The 19,932-nt window shown below is 35.0% G+C and overlaps 1 protein-coding gene across 2 annotated transcripts in view; it reads right to left on the reverse strand.

The window, feature by feature from the left end:
• Nucleotides 1-333: 333 nt before the first annotated feature.
• IL6ST (interleukin 6 cytokine family signal transducer) overlaps nt 334-19,932 on the reverse strand; it is a 49,569-nt gene continuing 29,970 nt past the window's right edge. For both annotated transcript variants that reach the window (XM_079917116.1, XM_079917117.1), the window contains 9 exons: nt 19,483-19,565; nt 18,068-18,278; nt 17,306-17,488; nt 15,414-15,515; nt 15,082-15,228; nt 14,670-14,810; nt 9,932-10,028; nt 6,168-6,249; nt 334-5,318 (listed from right to left, as the gene is read on the reverse strand). In XM_079917116.1, coding sequence (XP_079773242.1) covers nt 4,581-5,318; nt 6,168-6,249; nt 9,932-10,028; nt 14,670-14,810; nt 15,082-15,228; nt 15,414-15,515; nt 17,306-17,488; nt 18,068-18,278; nt 19,483-19,565 — 1,784 coding nt within the window. In that variant the 3' untranslated portion in view covers nt 334-4,580. The remainder of the gene's footprint in view (nt 5,319-6,167; nt 6,250-9,931; nt 10,029-14,669; nt 14,811-15,081; nt 15,229-15,413; nt 15,516-17,305; nt 17,489-18,067; nt 18,279-19,482; nt 19,566-19,932) is intronic.

Consider the following 19,932-nt stretch of genomic DNA (forward strand, 5'->3'; position numbering starts at 1 on the left):
GGCACAGCACCTCTGTACTTGGTTGGTCCCCTGGCAACCCAGTTAAAAAATATCCATTGGGAGGTAAGATGCTGGGATTCCAGAAATCATCTCAGTAAATCCAGAAAAATGGTAAATGAATTTGCCACCTCCAAGTCTGTATTTATTAAGGCCGAGATAGGGTATTGATTTTCTTCTAAACCCTATCCATTATGCTAAATGAGCATTTAAAAAGCCACAGAACCCTCAAAAAGCACCTAGTTTACACAAAGGCCCAACACCAGTAATGATAAATCCTGTTACCTTAAACATTATGTTTAATGACATCTGGTAGTGACCACACCCAGAAAAAAACTGAGTTAAGAATTTATTAAATTTACTTAAAGGATGCGAGCTGATATATAAGAGAACATTTAGAGTTATGTCAACATAAAAACAATAGCTGTGGTTACAAGTTGCACATGCAATTCACTGTGCAAAAGTGAAAATACATACAATAGTCTTTCTAGACAAGCCTTCTATATGAAGTTAGATTAGGTCGGGGTAGAAGAGCAAGTGAACTTAAAAGGATTGCACTTACAATTAAATGGGACATAGGGTATAAATAGGAGACATACCTAATGCTACTCACTGTACTGTAGTACTAGCAAATTGCACACTTATTTTTAGAGTATACTATTCAATATATATATATAGAGAGAGAGAGAGACTAAGACTAAAGAATTTTCAAATATCCACCTTTAAACTATCCCTTTATTTCTGACACATCACATTTTGATATTCATGTAACAGCATCTGAAGCATGTAGTTATCATTCTCAAAGCTTATGTTTAAGGGATAAAAGGTCTGTAACATCTATCACCGTTGGCCTTAAATTCATTTTCATCATGATCTATCAACTTTAAAGAACTGTGTAATGAAGTTTAACCCGTTTTAAGGAACTGACTACAAAAAGCCTTATTAAAAAATTTAGAAATAGGTAACAAAAGAGCTCATCCAGAGCTGCCTTTTTATTTTTAATGCAATGTATATTAGAATATCGTGGGAATACACATACAAGTAGTATATACAATGAAAAAAAATAGATTAACCCAAAAGATACTACATTTAGCTTTGGAAAGTTTTGTTTTGACATACATCTAAATTCTGTTTATAAATAATCTGAAAAGGAACGGCTACCAAGGACCAGTTTATAGAATTAGGCTGTAAGTTTGCTAGTTTAAAATTTCTTAAACCTAAATATCTTGCCATTTTATGGCTTCATATTCTTTTAATTTACAAAAGTGCAAAGAAATTTTTAAAGTAATCTTACCTGGGCAATAGAATCTAACATGACCTCCAACAGAAAGCTATCCCAATATTTTTAAACAATTGAACTTTAAGTTTTATGTAGCTTATTATTTTGACACTTTACCCATTTCAACAAAAAAACTACTGAAACAGAAATGTATGGTATAGAAATTTGTTCCTAACACCAAAGAGAGGAGGAGGTTGGTGTGGAATATAACGGAATAGACTAGGAAGAGTTCTCCTACTTAATTTATAGTTGGTTAGTACATGCCAGTTAACAGAAATATTTTAGGGAATTCTACTATATAGTTATTCTATTTCTAAATTTATGTCATGATTTTAACTAAACTACGTGAGTAGAAAAAAGACATCTTTTAAATTTGATTTCTATTTATAGTGCTATTTTAGATGTTCCACTTTAAATTTGACTTTTCATAAATATATGTTTTAAAAGTATATTTCCACTTCATTAACCCTTAACTTCACAATAAGCTAGGGTCCTGGATGACTTCGTGTGTAAAAAAAAATCTCTTATCAAAGAAAAAGGTTGAAATTAAACAAACAAGTAGGCACAGAACAGATGTGAACACAAAACATGTGAATGATTCTGCTTTTTCCCTTGCTTCTGGTCACATGTTGGGTATGTTCCCTAGTGCTGAATGATCCATGTTAAAAAAGAATTAAACTTTTAGATTTTAGTGGGTTTGAAGTCTGATAGTTTTCCAACAGTTATTTAGCCTCATGCCTTTATGAAGGATGAGGGTAGGATACCAAAGACACCAGTAACAATCAAATTACAATAACAACACATGTAACATATGCTTATTATTTTTTTAGTCTTACAAGAGGGCAACTGCATCAAATTTTTGGATACTATATATTTAATGAGTAGTTTATCCACTATCTTAAACATAGTCTAATTTTCACATAAATTAACTGGATTTGTTTCTGGGCCTACCTAAAATATAATTTACATATATCAAGACAGATTATTCTAAGACATGCCTTATGAAAGTAATTTTGTACTTAAGTTTCATGATTGCTTTTCTTTTTGGGGGCAAAGATGTATATTACATAAATATATTTATTTCCTGAATGAATTTTTGCACAGTAACTATATCCATTTAATATGCCTAAAGTGCTTTTGTGGCTGGGGGGGCATTCACTCACTGCACCATGTTCTACACAAGTTTCAACATAGAAATTTGCTTATATGATGTCCTTTCTTAAATAACTATTTGTTCTGATTCCCAGAGATCATGAGTTCACATTTTATAACTGCCCACCTCCCATGTACAATCTCCACACTAAAATGTTCTCCACAACACTGCTATTTGTTAGGAGGAAGGTTAGAGCTAAACATGGTTATAACAACATGACTACTTATTTTGAGGAAATGAAAAATGTAATAGATATAAATTTGTTGACATTTAGCAAGATAAATCCTGTCCTGATTTGGACCAGCCTTTGATAACCAACTTAAACGGTGGTAATGCTTATTACCTTGTAGTGTGTAGTGTGTGTGAGTTTGGGGTCTCTCTGTTCCAACCTGACCTGTCTGTGCCTAATTTTCCTCATCTACTACTGATTCTGACATTCTACCAATCTCATGTTGGTTTTGCCTAAAGTAGAACAGGATATATCAGAATAAAGCATCTGCTCTGTCTCGCAAAGACCATATAATGAGAAAGAACTCTGAAAAGTATCAGGCAAGAATACAAGGGATAAAGCATAACAGCAAGTCTAATGCGAACAATATTGAGACAGTAATGAGTCGAATTACATCTCAACTGTAAATGTGTACTAATTTTTCTCAGCCTTTTATTCTTCAGTAACCTCTACAAACTATTTTAAGTTGGCTTGGTTTCTGTAAATTAAATATGACAGAAAAACAACACAAACTTACTTGACAGCAGTAGTCAACCACATGACAATTTCTTCTTACTTACTCAGCTCCTAGTTTTTAGCCCCTGCCTCCTCGTCAAACGTGGTGGGTAGGGAATAACATAAATGCGAAAGTGAGTTTAGTGCTAAACTCTGGAAGCCCAACTCACTTTTCCCCTGAAGAACAGAACATGTGGGAAAAGGTTTAAAATATTCCTAAATCATCATGTAGAACTAAGTTCCACCTACCTCAGAACAGGCAGACATTAAAATACTCTCTCTTCATTAAGTGCCTCTACAATAAGGATATTTGCTAACTGCGAGATTTCCTAAGATCAATATGTACATTTTTGGGGTGGTGCTTTGTTTGTTTTGGTGAGTATTGCCCAAGTCTTCTAACTTATTAGTCTGCTTCAAACACCTACTAGAAAGAAAGAAAAAACTCAGTCTTGGCCTACTTAAAAAACAAAGCATATTAAATCAAAACACATTTTAAGGTGAAGACATACTGTATAAAGTGCCTCATCAACCAAATTCTCTGACGTCTTAACAAGAAGGGTCAATAATGTTTATATACATGTACAGAAAAGTGTTAACAATTTAAGCCTTTATAAATGGCAAAGGATTTTTTAAATGTTTAAGATAGTTCGTCACATTCATTCCTAGCTCTTATCTGGACCCTCTGCTGAGTTTGTGAAATGGATCTTCGGAGGTTGTCAATAGTGATAGAAAGCAAATGTTTGAAAATTTACTTAACTGTCTAATATTAAAAAATTAATATTTTTAGTTTGCCAAGTTAAAACTCCAGAATTCCTTTTCTCCAGTAACTGGCAGCATCATTACCAATGGACGAGAACTAATATTTTATATGTTGGTATGATTATAAATGAGCCCAATTTTTTTTTTTTTTTTGTCAGACAACAAAACCTGGGCTCATATTAGTTGTACCATCTGGACTCTTTTTAAATTATGTTGTCACTTGAAGTAGAGGGTCTAGATCTTGCTCCCCCAATTTTTATGCTAATTCTCCCCAAGATTTGATATTTGATGACTATTCTCGTTAAAATCAGTATAGCTGTGCTCACTAAGTTTACCACTGCTTTTAATTTAAATACCCTCTGTTTTCTAGATAGCAAAACCAAAAGTTTCACTTTATAAATTTCAGACAAGCTTTGTTTTTCTTCAGTGCAAACATCCTGAAACAGCACAAAGTCATTCAGCTATTTGGAGGATGAAGTCAGTTTATGTAGTGCTTTAAGTCAAATCCCAGATATTCTGGAATGGAAACAGCCCACATGGGAGGACAGTACCTTCTTGTCCTTAAGGGCAAATGATCATCTTCAGTGAGTGAAGATCTGAAATCACAGATAAAATACTTTTAGCTTTACTTTACAGGTACTTCCAAAGTTGTAACAGGAGTTAGTCCGTCACTGAGGCATGTAGCCACCTCGTCTTACAGTCTGTGGCAAGTAACTTTTAGGCATTCCTTCATCAATTGTAGCCTCCATCCCAACTGTTTCAAATCTCTCTACTTGTCCTTCGATGCCTGGACCAAAAGCATCTGCTGCAGGAACTTCCTGAAACATTTTCATCTGCCCAGATCCATAGGGCTGTGAAATATGATCTGAAATCTGTTGCTGTTTAAGTCTAACAAAATCTCCTTCATTGACTGATGAAACTTGCTTTGACCTTTCAAAATGCGAAATATCTGGACTGGTTTCATGTTGACTGCAGTTCTGTTTGAAATACTGTTGCCTGGGCAAAATGCTGTCACTGCCATCTACATTATCTACCAGCTGTAGATCTTCTGGCCGTTCTTCAGAATCTAACAAGGGCTGGGTGGACTCGGATCTTGAGAAGACTTGGACCGATGGCACCTGGTGTCTGTAGCCACTATGTACCACAGTGGAATACTGGACAGTACTCGAAGTGTTCTGTGCAGATTCATTTTCATCACTGCTAGAAATGCTTGGCCTAGAAGATGACATGCATGAAGACCCTCCAATACCACTGCTGTGTCCTTCAGTATTAATTTTTTCCTTCTTGAATAGGTCCAATGATTTTAGATCTTCTGGGAAAGGCTTTTTGTCATTTGCTTCTATTTCCACAACACTTACATCAGTGAAATTGCCATCTGGATACATTTGATCTTTTGAATTAAAATGCTAAGAAAGAGAGAAAATGAATTATTACCTATGGTGCATGTTCATTTAGAAACTCTGAAATAATTACATATGACATATTAGTTAAAGCCACAGAGTAATGAATCTCTGAAACTTCTCAGTAGCTTTTAATGGTGCAGAGATAATCTATATCACTAATTAAATCACGTGAATCACGGATATTGTGAAATGATTCTAAAAAGTATGAATTAGACTGTATTTCCTCAGAATTCTAAGTCAATATTGTTGGTGTTACATTTTGATAAACTTAAAGGTCTAGAAATAAAATTTCATATTTCATGCCTAGTCTGGGCAGCCTAGGATTAATTGGATAGAAAAATGAGGAAAACATTAAATCAAACTCAAATGACTGAAGTTTCATAGGATATACATGTCAATCTGCTAATCTAAAATTAAAGGACTGTCAGAAGATAATAAGTACAAATCATTCCCCCTTTAGGGACGTTCAAGGAATTTACTGTAGGTTTCCAGAAGCCATTTAATCATGTTAAAATGGTAGATTTAAAATTTTATTTTAATATATAATCTAAAATGCTTGCCTTACAACAGAGTTATCACACAGCAGCATTAAAACATAGGTTTTCAACTTACAAGTTCAATCAAATATTTTTAATGTATACTAAATAGAATTGGGAATATAAGGACAAATATGCTATGGTGATAATAAACTCCTAGAATACATAAGTAGTATTTTAAATTTTGACTAAAATTCTCATTTATGTACTATTTTCATCTACTTTTCGATTCAGTCTGATTATCTTTTGCTTGAACTCTACAATATATCCTAATATGCTTGTGTATTACAAGTAAGTCAGAAATATTTTATCTTACCCTTGGAGGTGTGTGAGGTGACCACTGGGCAATATGACTCTTTGAAGGATCTGGAACATTAGGCCAGATGTGTTTTTTAATTCTGGAGAGAAAAGAAATATCGCATATGTAGACCCACATGTAATAAACAATGAATAGTCCCTATTTCTAAACATTATTATCCAAGAATCTTAAGAATCAAACCAATTAAATAAACAAAAAATACCTACTGTATCCCAAAGCTAACAAAAACATTATTTTTCTTGTAACCAATAGAAAAAGAAATACTGTTGAAAATGCATAAGGATCTTTATCCTTAAAGAAAAACTGTTTGTTTATAAGACTAAAGCTGGTAATCAGTATTCAATTTTTAAAAATCTCTGAAATTAAATCCTGCAATAAAAACCACTTAAAGGGCTTCCCTGGTGGTGCAGCGGTTATGAATCTGCCTGCCAATGCAGGGGACACGGGTTCGAGCCCTGGTCTGAGAAGATCCCACATGCTGTGGAACAACTAAGTCGGTGTGCCACAACCACCGAGCCTGTGCTCTAGAGCCCACGAGCCACAACTACTGAGCCCGTGTGCCACAACGACTGAAGTCTGTGCGCCTAGAGCCCATGCTCCACAACAAGAGAAGCCACCACAATGAGAAGTCCATGCATTGCAACGAAGAGTAGCCCCTGCTCGCAACTAGAGAAAGCCTGTGCGCAGGAACGAAGACCCAATGCAGCCAAAAATAAATAAAATAAATAAATTAAAACAAACAAACAACAACAATAACACTTAAAAACTTTAGCCAGGGTCACAAAAAATTGTGGTATACCTTCTCTCCCCAAAACAGAACCCCAAAAATGTTCAATTTTCACATTGGTACAAGATAAATTTGATTTTTCACAAGGAAGAAAAGGCTAACAATAAATTCAGGATATCCCCCATCATAAAAAATCTATTTAAATATGTTTACCTTAATACAGTCCCTAGCCCAACATTAGAGGTCCATAGTGTACACAGGTACACAGGAAATGAGTCATCTTGAGAATAAGTTCAAATAAAGATGAGTAATAAGATCCTAACAGACTGTCCTGCAGGAACAACTATGAAATCTGGACATAATATAAAAAGCAATAACGTTAACAACCTAAATGAACTGACCAACCAAAAAGAAAAAATGGATGAATCCCTTGTAAGACACCAATTACCAAAACAGATTGAAAAAGAAAACTTCAATAGCCCTATACTTGTAAGAAATTCAATTTTTAATTAAAAACCTCCCCACAAAGAAAACAGCAGGCCCAGATGGCTTCATTTGTGAATTCTATCAAACATTTAAAGAGGAAATAATACCAACCCTACACACTCTCCCAGAAACTAGAGGTAATATGTCCTGAGGCCATTCATTTTATGAGATAATTAGTATTACCCTGAGTCTAAAACTACACAATGACACCACAAAAAGGACAAACCAATTATCACTCATGAACATAAAAATGCAAAAATTAACACACCGAATCTAGCAAAATCCAAGGGATGCAAGGTATAACACCTGAAAATCAATGAATAAAATTCATATTTATGAAAGGAGAAAAATCATAAGCTCATCTCAACAGATGCAGAAAAAGCATTTGACAAAATTCAATATCCATTCATGACAAAAACTCTTAGCAAAACATAAATATAAGAACTTCCTCAACTTACAGCTAATATAACATGCAATGGTGTAGACTGAACGTTTTTTCGCCTAAGATTGGGAATAATGGAAAGATGTTGGCTCTTACTTCTATTCAACATAGTACTGAAGGTCTTAGCCAGTACAATGATGAAAAGAACTAAAAGTATAAAGACTGGAATCTTTACTTGCAGGCAGCATGACTGTGCATGTTGAAAATCCAAAAAGTGACTAAATTAATTTATGAAGATCTCAGTATACAAGACCAATATATTTACAAGATCAATTGCACTTTTCAATATACTAGCAATGAACAATTAGAAAGTAAAAAATTTGAAATTCTATTTATAATAGCACATAGGAAAAAAAACACTTAGGAAGGAATAAATGTAACATAAGATGTGCAAGGCCTGAAAACTACAAAACATTGCAAAAGGAACCAAGATAAGTGTAGAGATATACCACATTCACGTACTGAAAGATTTATTTGACTCATGAACATGTGAACTCATGTTCAGATTGCCTTTTACCCTAAACTGATGGACAGATTCAATAAAATTCCAATAAAAATTCTAACAGATTTTTAAAGGAAATTTATAAGCTGATATTAAAATTTATATGAAAAGGCAAAGAACCTAGCAAAAATAATTTTGAAAAAAATATTGGAGGAATTCTACCACCTGGTCTCAAAACTTACTATAGAGCTATAATAAATCAAGACCACGTGTTATCAGGATGAATAGACATATAGAACAATGGAACAGGATTGAGAGTCCACAAACAGATCCAGACTTATATGGATAATTGATTTTGGCAAGATAATTCAATAGGAAAAGATAGCCTTTTCAATAAATGATGCTGGGAATGACTAGATATCTATGGAAAAAAACTTTGACCCTGACTTCACAACATGCACAAAAATTTATTCTAAATAGATCACAGCACAGAGCTAAAATGATTAAACTTCTAGAGGAAAATATAGGAGAACATATTTGTGACACTGGGTTAGGCAAAGATTTCTTAAACAGGACATAAAAAGCAAGAACCATTAAAAAAAAAAACCCTGATAAAATGGACTTGATCAAAATTAAACTTTTGCTTTTCTAAAGTCACAGTTAAGAGAATAAAAAGGCAAGCCACAGTTCAGAATTTGCAAAACATATATTTGACAAAAAGTTTGTAACCAGATATATAAAGAACTCTTAAACCTCAATATTTACAAGACAAATCACCCAATTTAAAAATGGGCAAAAGATTTCAAAAGACACACCACAAAAGAAGATGTATAGGTAGCACATGAAAAGATCTATTACTAGTTATCATGGAAACAGAAGTTACAACCACAATGAGATAGCACTACAAACCCATGAGAAAGAATAGCTAAAATTAAAAACCTTGTCAGTACCAAGAATTGAGGATGATATGGAACAAATGGAACGCTCACATTGCTCTTGGGAATACAAGATGGTACAAACACTTTGGAAAACAGTTTGACAGCTTCTTATAAAGTTAAATATGCACTTACTGTATGACCCAGCAATCTCACTACTAAGTATTTACTCAAGATAAATGATAATATATCGTCACACAAAGATCTGTATGTGAATGTTCATAACAACACATACATATTTTAGCTATTCATCACAGCCAAAAATCAAAGAAACAACCTAAACTTTCATAATAGGTGTACAGGTAAACAAATTTTGATATCTCTATACTATAGAATACTATTCAGCAATAAAAAGAAAAATACTAATTTATGCAACATGGATGAATCTCAAAAATATGTCAAGTGAAAGACATCAAACACAAAAAATTACATGTTGTTTGATTCCATATATGTGAAATCCCAGAAAAGGTAAAACTGCAACCAGAGAAAGTAGATCAGTGATTGCTGCGGCCAGGGGCTGAGGGAGAGGACACAGTACAAAGCAGAATGAAGAAACTTTTTAGAGTGATGGAAATGTTCTCTATCTTGAGTGTGGTGGTAGTTATACATCTATATACAGTTACAAAAATTCATTAAACTGTACACTTAAGATGGATGAATTTCACTGCATGTAAATTATAGATCAATAAAAGTGGGGGAAAAGGCAAAATTATGAATATGGGTACTTACAGGTCTCGCTTATTAAAGCAGAATAATACTCCCAAAAGGGTTGTCAATAGGAATGCTAAGCAAACAGGTACAACAATAGCTTCAATTTCTCCTTGAGCTAAAGAAAAAGAAAGGGGAAAGAAAGAAAATAACTGTTGACACATATGCTAAAGAGAAATTATGCAACTTCCCAACCAGATTACTGTTGAAAAGATGAAATGCCATCCTAATATTTTTTTACAACCTTTTCAAACTTAAAGGTGTTTCTCTCCCCCCTCCCTTCCCCCTTGGTAAATCATATCCTAGCTACTTACACCTTACACAGTAACCTGACCACATAGTATGCATAAAATATATGTTGGCTGGGGGAATAAATTGATTAGTTCAGTTTATTGGATAGATAATCTATCTACCTGGTAAGAGCTTTCAAACCTATTTATTTTATTTCGGTCTGCACTCAGCAGAATCTTAGCAAAAGCTTATCTCTGAATTCTAGAACTAATGGGTAGAATTGGAAAAGTTTTTTCTTTTTTAAAATTAATTAATTTTTGGCTGCGATGGGTCTTTGTTGTTGCGTGCTGGCTTTCTCTAGCTGCTGTGAGCGGGGGCTGCTCTTTGTTGTGGTGCGCAGGCTTCTCATTGTGGTGCCTTCTCCTGTTGCAGAGCACGGGCTCTAGGCATGCGGGCTTCAGTAGTTGTGGCACACGGGCTCTAGAGAGCAGGCTCAGTAGTTGTGGCGCACGGGCTTCGCTGCTCCGCGGCATGTGGGATCTTCCTGGACCAGGGATCGAACCTGTGTCCCCTGCATTGGCAGGTGGATTCTTAACCACTGCGCCACCAGGGAAGTCCCTGGAAAAGCTTTAAACAATCTCAATAATTGCACTATAAATGTAATCTTCTATAAGGAATAAAAATGTGAAATTCAGGCAAAATTTTTAATAGTTATTTACTATTTTCAAAAAGATGATAAATCTAACATAGGGCTAAGAATTTTAGGAGAATCTTAACAGGCACAAGGAGTGGCAGAAGTAGGAATAATATCTAAAACGCAGCAAGCCTGAGATTCCTAAATACCACATGAATCCCTATCTGCAATCAAAAATACAATAAGGGGTCACCTCACGCCGGTCAGAATGGCCATTATCAAAAATCTAGAAACAGTAAATGCTGGACAGGGTGTGGTGAAAAGGGAACCCTCCTGAACTGTTGGTGGGAATGTAAATTGATACAACCAATATGGAAAACAGTATGGGGGTTCCTTAAAAAACTAAAAATAGAACTACCATATGACCCAGCAATCCCACTACTGGACATATACCCTGAGAAAACTGTAATTGAAAAAGAGACATGTACCACAATGTTCACTGCAGCACTATTTACAATAGCCAGGACATGGAACCAACCTAAATGTCCACTGACAGATGAATGGATAAAGAAGATGTGGCACATATATACAATGGAATATTACTCAGCCATAAAAAGAAATGAAACTGAGTTATTTGTAGTGAGGTGGATGGACCTAGAGGCTGTCATACAGAGTGAAATAAGTCAGAAAGAGAAAAACAAATACTGTATGCCAATGCATATATATGGAATCTTAAAAAAAAATGGTACTGATAAACCTAGTTGCACAGCAGGAATAAAGAGGTAGACATAGAAAGTGGATTTGAGGACATGGGGTGGGAGGGCGAAGCTGGGGTGAAGTGAGAGTAGCATCGACATATATACACTACTGAACGTAAAATAGTTGGCTGGTGGGAAGCAGCCGCATAGCACAGGGAGATCAGCTCAGTGCTCTGCAATGACCTAGAGGGGTGGGATAGGGAGGAGGGGAGGGAGGCTCAAGAGGGAGGGGATATGGGGACAAGTATATGCATGTGGCTGATTCGTTTTGTTGTGCAACAGAAACTAACACAGTATTGTGAAGCAATTATACTGCAATAAAGATGTATAAAAAAATAAAAGAGGACTTATTAATCAAATGAATCACTAATTGGGACAATTTATATTAGAGATTTTTTTTTTTTTTTTTTTTTTGCGGTATGCGGGCCTCTCCCGTTGCGGAGCACAGGCTCCGGACGCGCAGGCTCAGCGGCCATGGCTCACGGGCCCAGCCGCTCCGCGGCATGTGGGATCTTCCCGGACCGGGGCGCAAACCCGTGTCCCCTGCATCGGCAGGCGGACTCCCAACCACTGCGCCACCAGGGAAGCCCTAGAGATTTTTTTAATGATTTACCTATGGTTGTTTCTGGTTAACTCCTCCAGCCCCCTGTAACTAGTCTTTTACAGGAAAAAGTAGTATGAAAGTAGTACTACAGTAATACAGTATTCACTTAGTCTTATCTTTCCACCACACGCATCCCTTTGTAAGTAACTTTACCTCCTACAAAGCATGATAGGAACCAAGAAATCAGATAAAGTCTCAGGAATAAACTATAGGTTGGAAAATATTAATTCCTGAATGCTAAGGTTCTCATACATATGCCAAATCAAATTCAGGAAGATCCTCTCCTTTATTGGTGCTGAACTTCTGCTTACTATGTTTTCATGCCTTGGGCCTTTGCTCATGCTGAACTAAGATGCCTTCTTCTTCCTATCTGTCCACATCTTAACTTCAAGGCTCAAGTATTGTCTTCCCCACAAAATCTTCAAAGGTAAAACTCCCCACTTCAGATATCTTTAAATTTCTGCTCTATTTACTATCTACATGGCTCAAATGTCTCTCTGTTTTGTTTACTTGTACCATATTTCTTCAACTAAGCTATATGGTCCTTGGGAGCAAATTCCATGCCATGTGAAGTAGCCATAATGAATCCATACAACAATAGATAGGCCAGAGGAAAAAGCAGATGATGAAGTAATAAGTATGATTTCGTTTTTGGAAAAAAATGTATGCACAGAAAAGACTAGAAGGATATATAAATATGTTGAGATTATTTTGGATGAGGGATCAGGAGTGATTTTTCTTCCTCTTTGTATTTTACTGTATAGTCTAAATTCCTTATAATGAACACTATTTTTATAATCAGGATAATATTTTTAAAGTTTATTATTACTATTTTTTAAAGATCATGGCACAAAGTTTTATTTCAAATATTACAGGTATCCCCCCACTTTTGGAAAGTTCACATTATGCCACTTCACTTTCAGGAAAGACCTACATCAGTATAGTACAAGCTTTTTTCATAAATTACATTAATGTCTGTTTTTGCTAACAGAAATAAATTTATGAAAAAAGCTTGTTAGCGTACTAACATAGGTCTTTTGTGAAAGTGAAGTGGCATAATGTGAACTTTCCAAAAGTGGGGAATACTCTTTGCTCTATACCACTTTGGCTTATGAAAGGTTTCATAGGAATGCTCTACTTTTGGATGGTGGGGGAAACCTGTATTTGTTACATATATATTCTACAAAACATGTCACCACAAATCTTATCCCATAGCCTATATTTATTATTGGCCATCACAGCAAAGCTCAGGATCTTTTAATATCCATCTTATGTAGTCACTTATCTACTTATTTGCTCTCTCAGCAATCATTCAACCAATGAGGAATATGGTTGAATGATTTATTTATTTATATGATAAACAGCTTATTATTTATCACTCACAGATCTTGGTGCTTGGGTGTGGGTGTTACAAATACAATTACAATAAAATAAGGTAATTTCTATAATGATTCAAAATGTAGTAGATACAGGAAAGAATGCAGTTTAAGTCTGCTTTAGGGAGGCTACAGGAATAGCCAAAACAAGAAAAGGTATAGGGCCACATACTGGGAAAAGACAAAAAGGTGGGGAAAATGACAAGAAGTTTAGGGTCAAAGAAAGAGATTATGAAAGCACATGCACAAGCAGTAATTAGAAGGCATGATCTACTGGACCTGATACTTGGTTTATGTAAGTGAAAAAGATATGAAGAAACTTACTACAATTGCACCTAAATTTCTGGCTTTGGCAAAGGGTTGTGGCATGGAACAAAGAAGGAAAAATGTATTTGAGAAGGGAAGAGAGGATGGCTGAAGTCATAGGCAGGGAATTTGAATAGGCAAATCAGAAAACAGTGCCAAGAACAGTGCTCTGGAGAATATAGAGCATTTAAAAGAGACCAAGAAGAAAGTACCAGACAGGGAGAAGACTCAGGAGAGTGCTGTTAGAAAAACAAACGAAGGGAAGAGACAGTTTCAAGGATGAACAGGCCAACAGGGTCAAATGCTGGGAAGCGTAGGAAAAAAAAGATGACTAAAAAGCATGCATTGGATAGGACAAGTAAGGGGTCTTCTGTGAGTGACACTAGAGAGGTTTCAGTGGAGTGGTGGGTTGGAAGCCTGGTTTGAGCAGGTTAAAGACTGAGCTGGAGGTATGGAAATGAGACTTCAAGGGTGGACTAGTCTTTACAGCAACCTGCCCGTAAGAGGAAGAACAAGTGAAGAAAGAGACCACATCCAAGTTTTGCCAGTGAAAAAGTAAACTCATTTAGAAAGATACACGATTCTTTTGGGATTTACAGAGTACAAGTGAAATCAGTCAGAGACAATTAAAGAAACAACAAAAAAGTAAGGAAAAAATTTTCTGTAAAGAAATAACCAAAACCAGATAAACAACAATATAAAAATCATAATTTATGAACACTTCATTTATATGAATCCAAAGATGCACTTTAAACAAAATTTTAGCATATAAACTAAGCCCATTTTTAGTCTGATTAAATTTTAAAAAGAAAAAAGAAAAGAAGAAAGATCAAACATCATTATTTCTTACCAAACTTTGGTGTAGTAAAAGTGAATTCTGGACCATCCTTTCCACCTTCGTCTGTATATGCTGCCATTCGTACCATATACAAAGTGTCACTAGTCAAAGAGGACAGCGTATATTCTGTGTGTGAAGAATCCACATTCACAGCTGGAAGAAATCAATAAGTGTGCTTTATTCAACTACTCTTGCTTGGTTTGGCCTATATTTGACATTGTGAGTGTCTTAAAACATATTTTACTAGAAAACAATGTTTCTTTAATAGGACCATGAAAGCAACCATAAAGCATATTCTCAGGTATCTCCTTTCTGAGGATAATATGCTATACTAAGATGTATAACACAAGAAGGTGAGACAAATTAGTATTTAAAAGCTTAAGAAAAAACACCTGATTCTTAATAGCTGATATAGTTTTATTACCAGTTTCATTTCCAATGATGGTTCTATAAAATATAGTATAATTTCTGATAAATCCATTCTGAACATCAACAGGAAGTTGGTCCCACTCTAAGACAGCTTCATTTTTCCCCACTTTTTTTGTCCGGACAGTAGGTCCTTTGGAAGGTGCTGAAACAGAATAGGGTATTTACCAAATGAAAATCATTAGAATTTAGTAAATCATTAAGACTTCGTAAAATTTCATTATCATGAAATTATTTGAACATAGTAAGACATATCCTTATTTAAAAGGGATAAAATGTCTTTGTTAGTTAAAAAACAACATTTTTCAAAGAAAATAGGTCTGGACTTACGAGCTTGTTTAAGGTATGCCTTTATAGACTCGGGGAGTCCTGGTCCATCAGCATACACTGGAGTGACTGTTATCAAATAACATTTGCTCTCTGCTAGGTTTCCTAAAGTAAGAATAGTGGATTAAGCATTTTTTTCCCTATAGTGAAAAAAACCTAATTAATTCCATTACTTACTTTTACATTATAATTTCATGACCACTGAACTTTCTTTTATTTTTATTCATTTTTAAAAATTGAAATATAGTTGATGAACAACATATTTCAGGTATACTAAATAATGATTTGACGTTTGCATACATTATGAAATTATTACCACTGAACTTTCCTTTTTTTAAAACTGCAACTTTTAAAGTAAGCATTGCCTTTTGTTTACTGGATTCAAGCTTAACAGAATAAAACTGTTTGAAAATAAAAGGTTACTTTTATTGCCAATACAGTGAATAAAAAATATTTATACTGTCAATAAAAGTAATGATTGCATTTATATTCAGGATTTATAAAACACTGATCTCAAATTATCCTGGGTCTTCCTTAGAGTTTGGCAATTTTTGTACATTTTACCTACTTCTCTGAGAACTGCCTAAGTGCAAGATGTCACTAATCAGAGCTAGGGAAAGCGCTAATGGCTGTGGTTTGTCAGGTGACTGGGAAAAAAAGAATTAGTGTTACTTCTCCCAGAAAGTAACATAATTTTAAAAGAAAAAATTATCTTAAACGTTTCCTTTATTTATAATCTCTCCAGATTAACAAAGCAATCTATCTATCCCTTCAGCACGCAACAGCAAAAAGTTTCTTTTTGTTATACTAAAGTTTATACTTTCAATAAGAATTACATTTCCTTAACTATTATGCATGAAGTGACATACGCTTTTTCGATTTCTTAAAGAGTAATTTTCTTGATGATTCAATACTATCAAGAAGACAGTATTTTTATATTCTGCTGTAATACAGTGATGTTTTATCAGGCCTACTGAGCTATGTGGGGATACCTGCAAAACCTGAAGGTCTCCAGAGCCTATGCTATGCTATAGTACAAGTTCCTATTGTCCAGTTATTATCAATCTATCTCCTCTCTAGCTCCACCTTGCTTTTATTTGGATAAGGTTGATAAACTAGACAACCAGGATTAGTAAAACTATATATTAAATAATAGGTTAATGAGGGCCAAACAGCCTATATTATGAATAAAGCTCATTAAGTTTATGGCTATATATAAAGATATATGGTATATCTTTGTTAACATGTTTTCTCTGATTAATCATATTATTTGAAGCTGTATTCTAATGGTTTTCCTTCTTTACACACATACAAACTGAATGCTTTGTTTTCTCTTTAAAGTTGTTGTATCACTTGATAAGTAGAATCTTACAAAATGAGAGCAACCCATTTTGGAGCTCTATAATACATTACTTTCTGTCCTTCATTAGTACTTGCAGTTTAAAAGACAAGGAAATCTAAGTTCTAGTTCTGCTTCGCTTCTTCAACAGCTATAAGAAGTTAATAAGCCATCTAGATGCTCAGGGAAAATATTTTCTCATTAAAGGATGAGGGAATTTAATAAGGTACAGAGATACTATTAGCAACAGAGGTTGAATTATCTTGTATTTATCTTACTTTAGTTTTGTGAACATTCCTTTGATGATCAAAACAACAGTGGAATATTACAAGAAGATAGTATTAACCCCACTTAGTCCATAAACAGGCTGCAGTTTAGAGAGGTTAAGTGTGGCTTGCTGAAAGTCACAAATCTAGTACACAAGACGTAACTAGCAACTATGATAAACTGGGTATCTTTTCAATGGACCACAAAGCAGAAAAGAATATGTGAAAGAAAAATTTGTCTGAAGAGCTAGAAAAAGGACAGCAACTTAAATGTTTGTAGCCAGGTATACCTCTTAAATAGGTGCGATGTACAGTACCATCTTCTTGTTGCCAGTCTGGGATACAGGGCGATTTATCTGATAACACACACCACTCAAGTATATATCTGTTTACAGATTCATCTGGAGCAGTCCATTCTACCCAAAGCACATTGTCTTTGGGAAATGCTTTAAGATCCGTTATGGGGTGAGTAGCTTTAAAACAAAGTTTGAATACTGATATGATAAATGAACATTTAAAAATTTGATATTCCAATATTTTACATTCTTTTCCATAACCATGTGATCTTGCTATCACGTTTTTGTAGCATATAATATTAACATGTATTTACATGAATAAAAGCACTTTATTATAATTTACATGTAAAGTAAATAGTCGATTTATTTTGGAACTTAAATTCTTCCTTTCCCAAAGTTCTTCAAGTGTTTTGTGTACGTAAGTTGTAATGTTTTTTTCTTTGAAAGCTACAGATAAAGCTATAGAAAAACAATATATTTAAGTCATATACATATAAAGTTCCTAAAACATTAAAAATATATTTTAAAAAAGATAATCAGAAAATGCTTAAATGAATTAAGTAGCTCACTGCAAAGTTTAAGTGAGCCACAAAATGATCGACCAGGTTTGGCTGCTGACTGACTTCTAAAAATATGATCACTGTTGATGCTGAAGAGACAGTCTTAGAATACTTTACAATTTTTTTACAGGAGCCCTGTCCATACCTAACTACCCTTTCCCATTCATAAGTCAGGCTCCATCTAAGGGACACAAACCTTGAAAGCCCCAGGCAGGGATAGTTAAAACAGATGCATCTGATTTGCCAACCAGATTTCTTGCTGTCAGAGTTGCTATGTAGCGATCATTTGTGAGGTTTACTGTCAGTTTTGTGTCGTTAACTGTGTACTTTTGTAAACGTGATTTCCATCTTGTGAGAGTCACTTCATAATCCAAGATTTTTCCATTGGCTTCAAAAGGAGGCAATGTCTGTAATAAAATAATTTATTTTAAAAATGTGTTTCATAAATCTTGAATAAAGTTAATCAGTTTTTCTTCATGTTCACAAATTCTGCTATTATGTCAAATCTCTAAATATTTAATTGGAAGGGACTGGCAACCTTACTTTGAACTCACTACTGAAGTAAAACTACTATACACTGAATGAAGACTGACTTTAAAAAGCATGACGGGGGTTCCCTGGTGGCGCAGTGGTTGGGAGTCCGCCTGCCGATGCAGGGGACGCAGGTTCGTGCCCCAGTCCGGGAGGATCCCACGTGCCGCAGAGCGGCTGGGCCCCTGAGCCATGGCTGTGGAGCCTGTGCTCCGCAACAGGAGAGGCCACAACAGTGAGAGGCCCGCATAACGCAAAAAAAAAAAAAAAAGCATGACGTCAACTACGAGGGAAAGCACCATTCTCTTAGCCTTTTGTTCTCTACACAATTCTGCACTGTGGCTATGTTGGCCTAAATTATTTTATGTCTTGAGTATTTTTCTTTCTACCTTACTTTAGTATGATCCACTCATGAACATTTATGGAGTGCACAACAACTTTATTTCCTATTACCAGCATACACTTTGATTACCCAAAACATCGATTAATTATTTTCTATGAGGCACTGAGAAAAGTTTGGTAAAATCAAGGCTGCTAGGACTTCCCTGGTGGTGCAGTGGTTAAGAATCCGCCTGCCAATGCAGGGGACACGGGTTCGAGCCCTTATCCAGGAAAGATCCCACATGTTGCGGAGCAACTAAGCCCATGAGCTACAACTACTGAGCCCACGTGCCACAACTACTGAAGCCCGCGCACCTGGAGCCTGTGTCCTGCAACAAGAGAAGCCACCGCAATGAAAAGCCCACGCACCACAACAAAGAGCAGCCCCCGTTCACCACAACTAGAAAAAAGCCTATGCACAGCAACGAAGACCCAACGCAACCAAAAATAAATAAATAAATTTATAAAAAAACAACAACAAGGCCCCTCTTCTCACATAACTTTCACGGAACTACACTGAAATATATATGAGGTATCACCTGTAGTTTAGGAACCTGACTTTTTAATAGTATATATAAAGCTTTGTGTTTCTATTTATTATAGTTATCAAATAGATATCAAAAATTAAGCTCCACTCATAACACCATATAAAATATATTATATGAAATAGAAGAATATAAATAGGCAATTTTTTTTTACCTTCCATATGAGTTGTACAGATCTACAGCCATGAGTATGAGATGGCTCTATCTTATACCAGAAGCTTGGTGCCTTGGATGGTCCTAAAGAAATGACATAAACTTTTTATTATAACAGTAAAATAAAGTCCTAGAAATTATTCTCTTACTTTGTTTTTAATATTCTTGCCCTCCAATCATATGGTGTCTCTAACTCTTTCTTTATACCAGCCTTTTCCCATCCCAGCATGATATGCCTGGGTCTTCCTTTAGTCAGGGTGATAGCTTGATGATTTAGAGTACATTGAAACTCTTTTGTAATCTTAAAATTTTAAAGGTACAAATATATCCTAAGCAATAACCAAAGATGTATCACTATTTCTTATTGCTAAAAATCAAACTGAAAAATCATATTTAAATACATGCTTAAAACCCCTAAATGCATACATTTAAGAACAGAAGACAAATTAAA

This window comes from Stenella coeruleoalba (genome assembly GCF_951394435.1).
Source record: "Stenella coeruleoalba genome assembly, chromosome: 3".
NCBI lineage: Eukaryota > Metazoa > Chordata > Mammalia > Artiodactyla > Delphinidae > Stenella > Stenella coeruleoalba.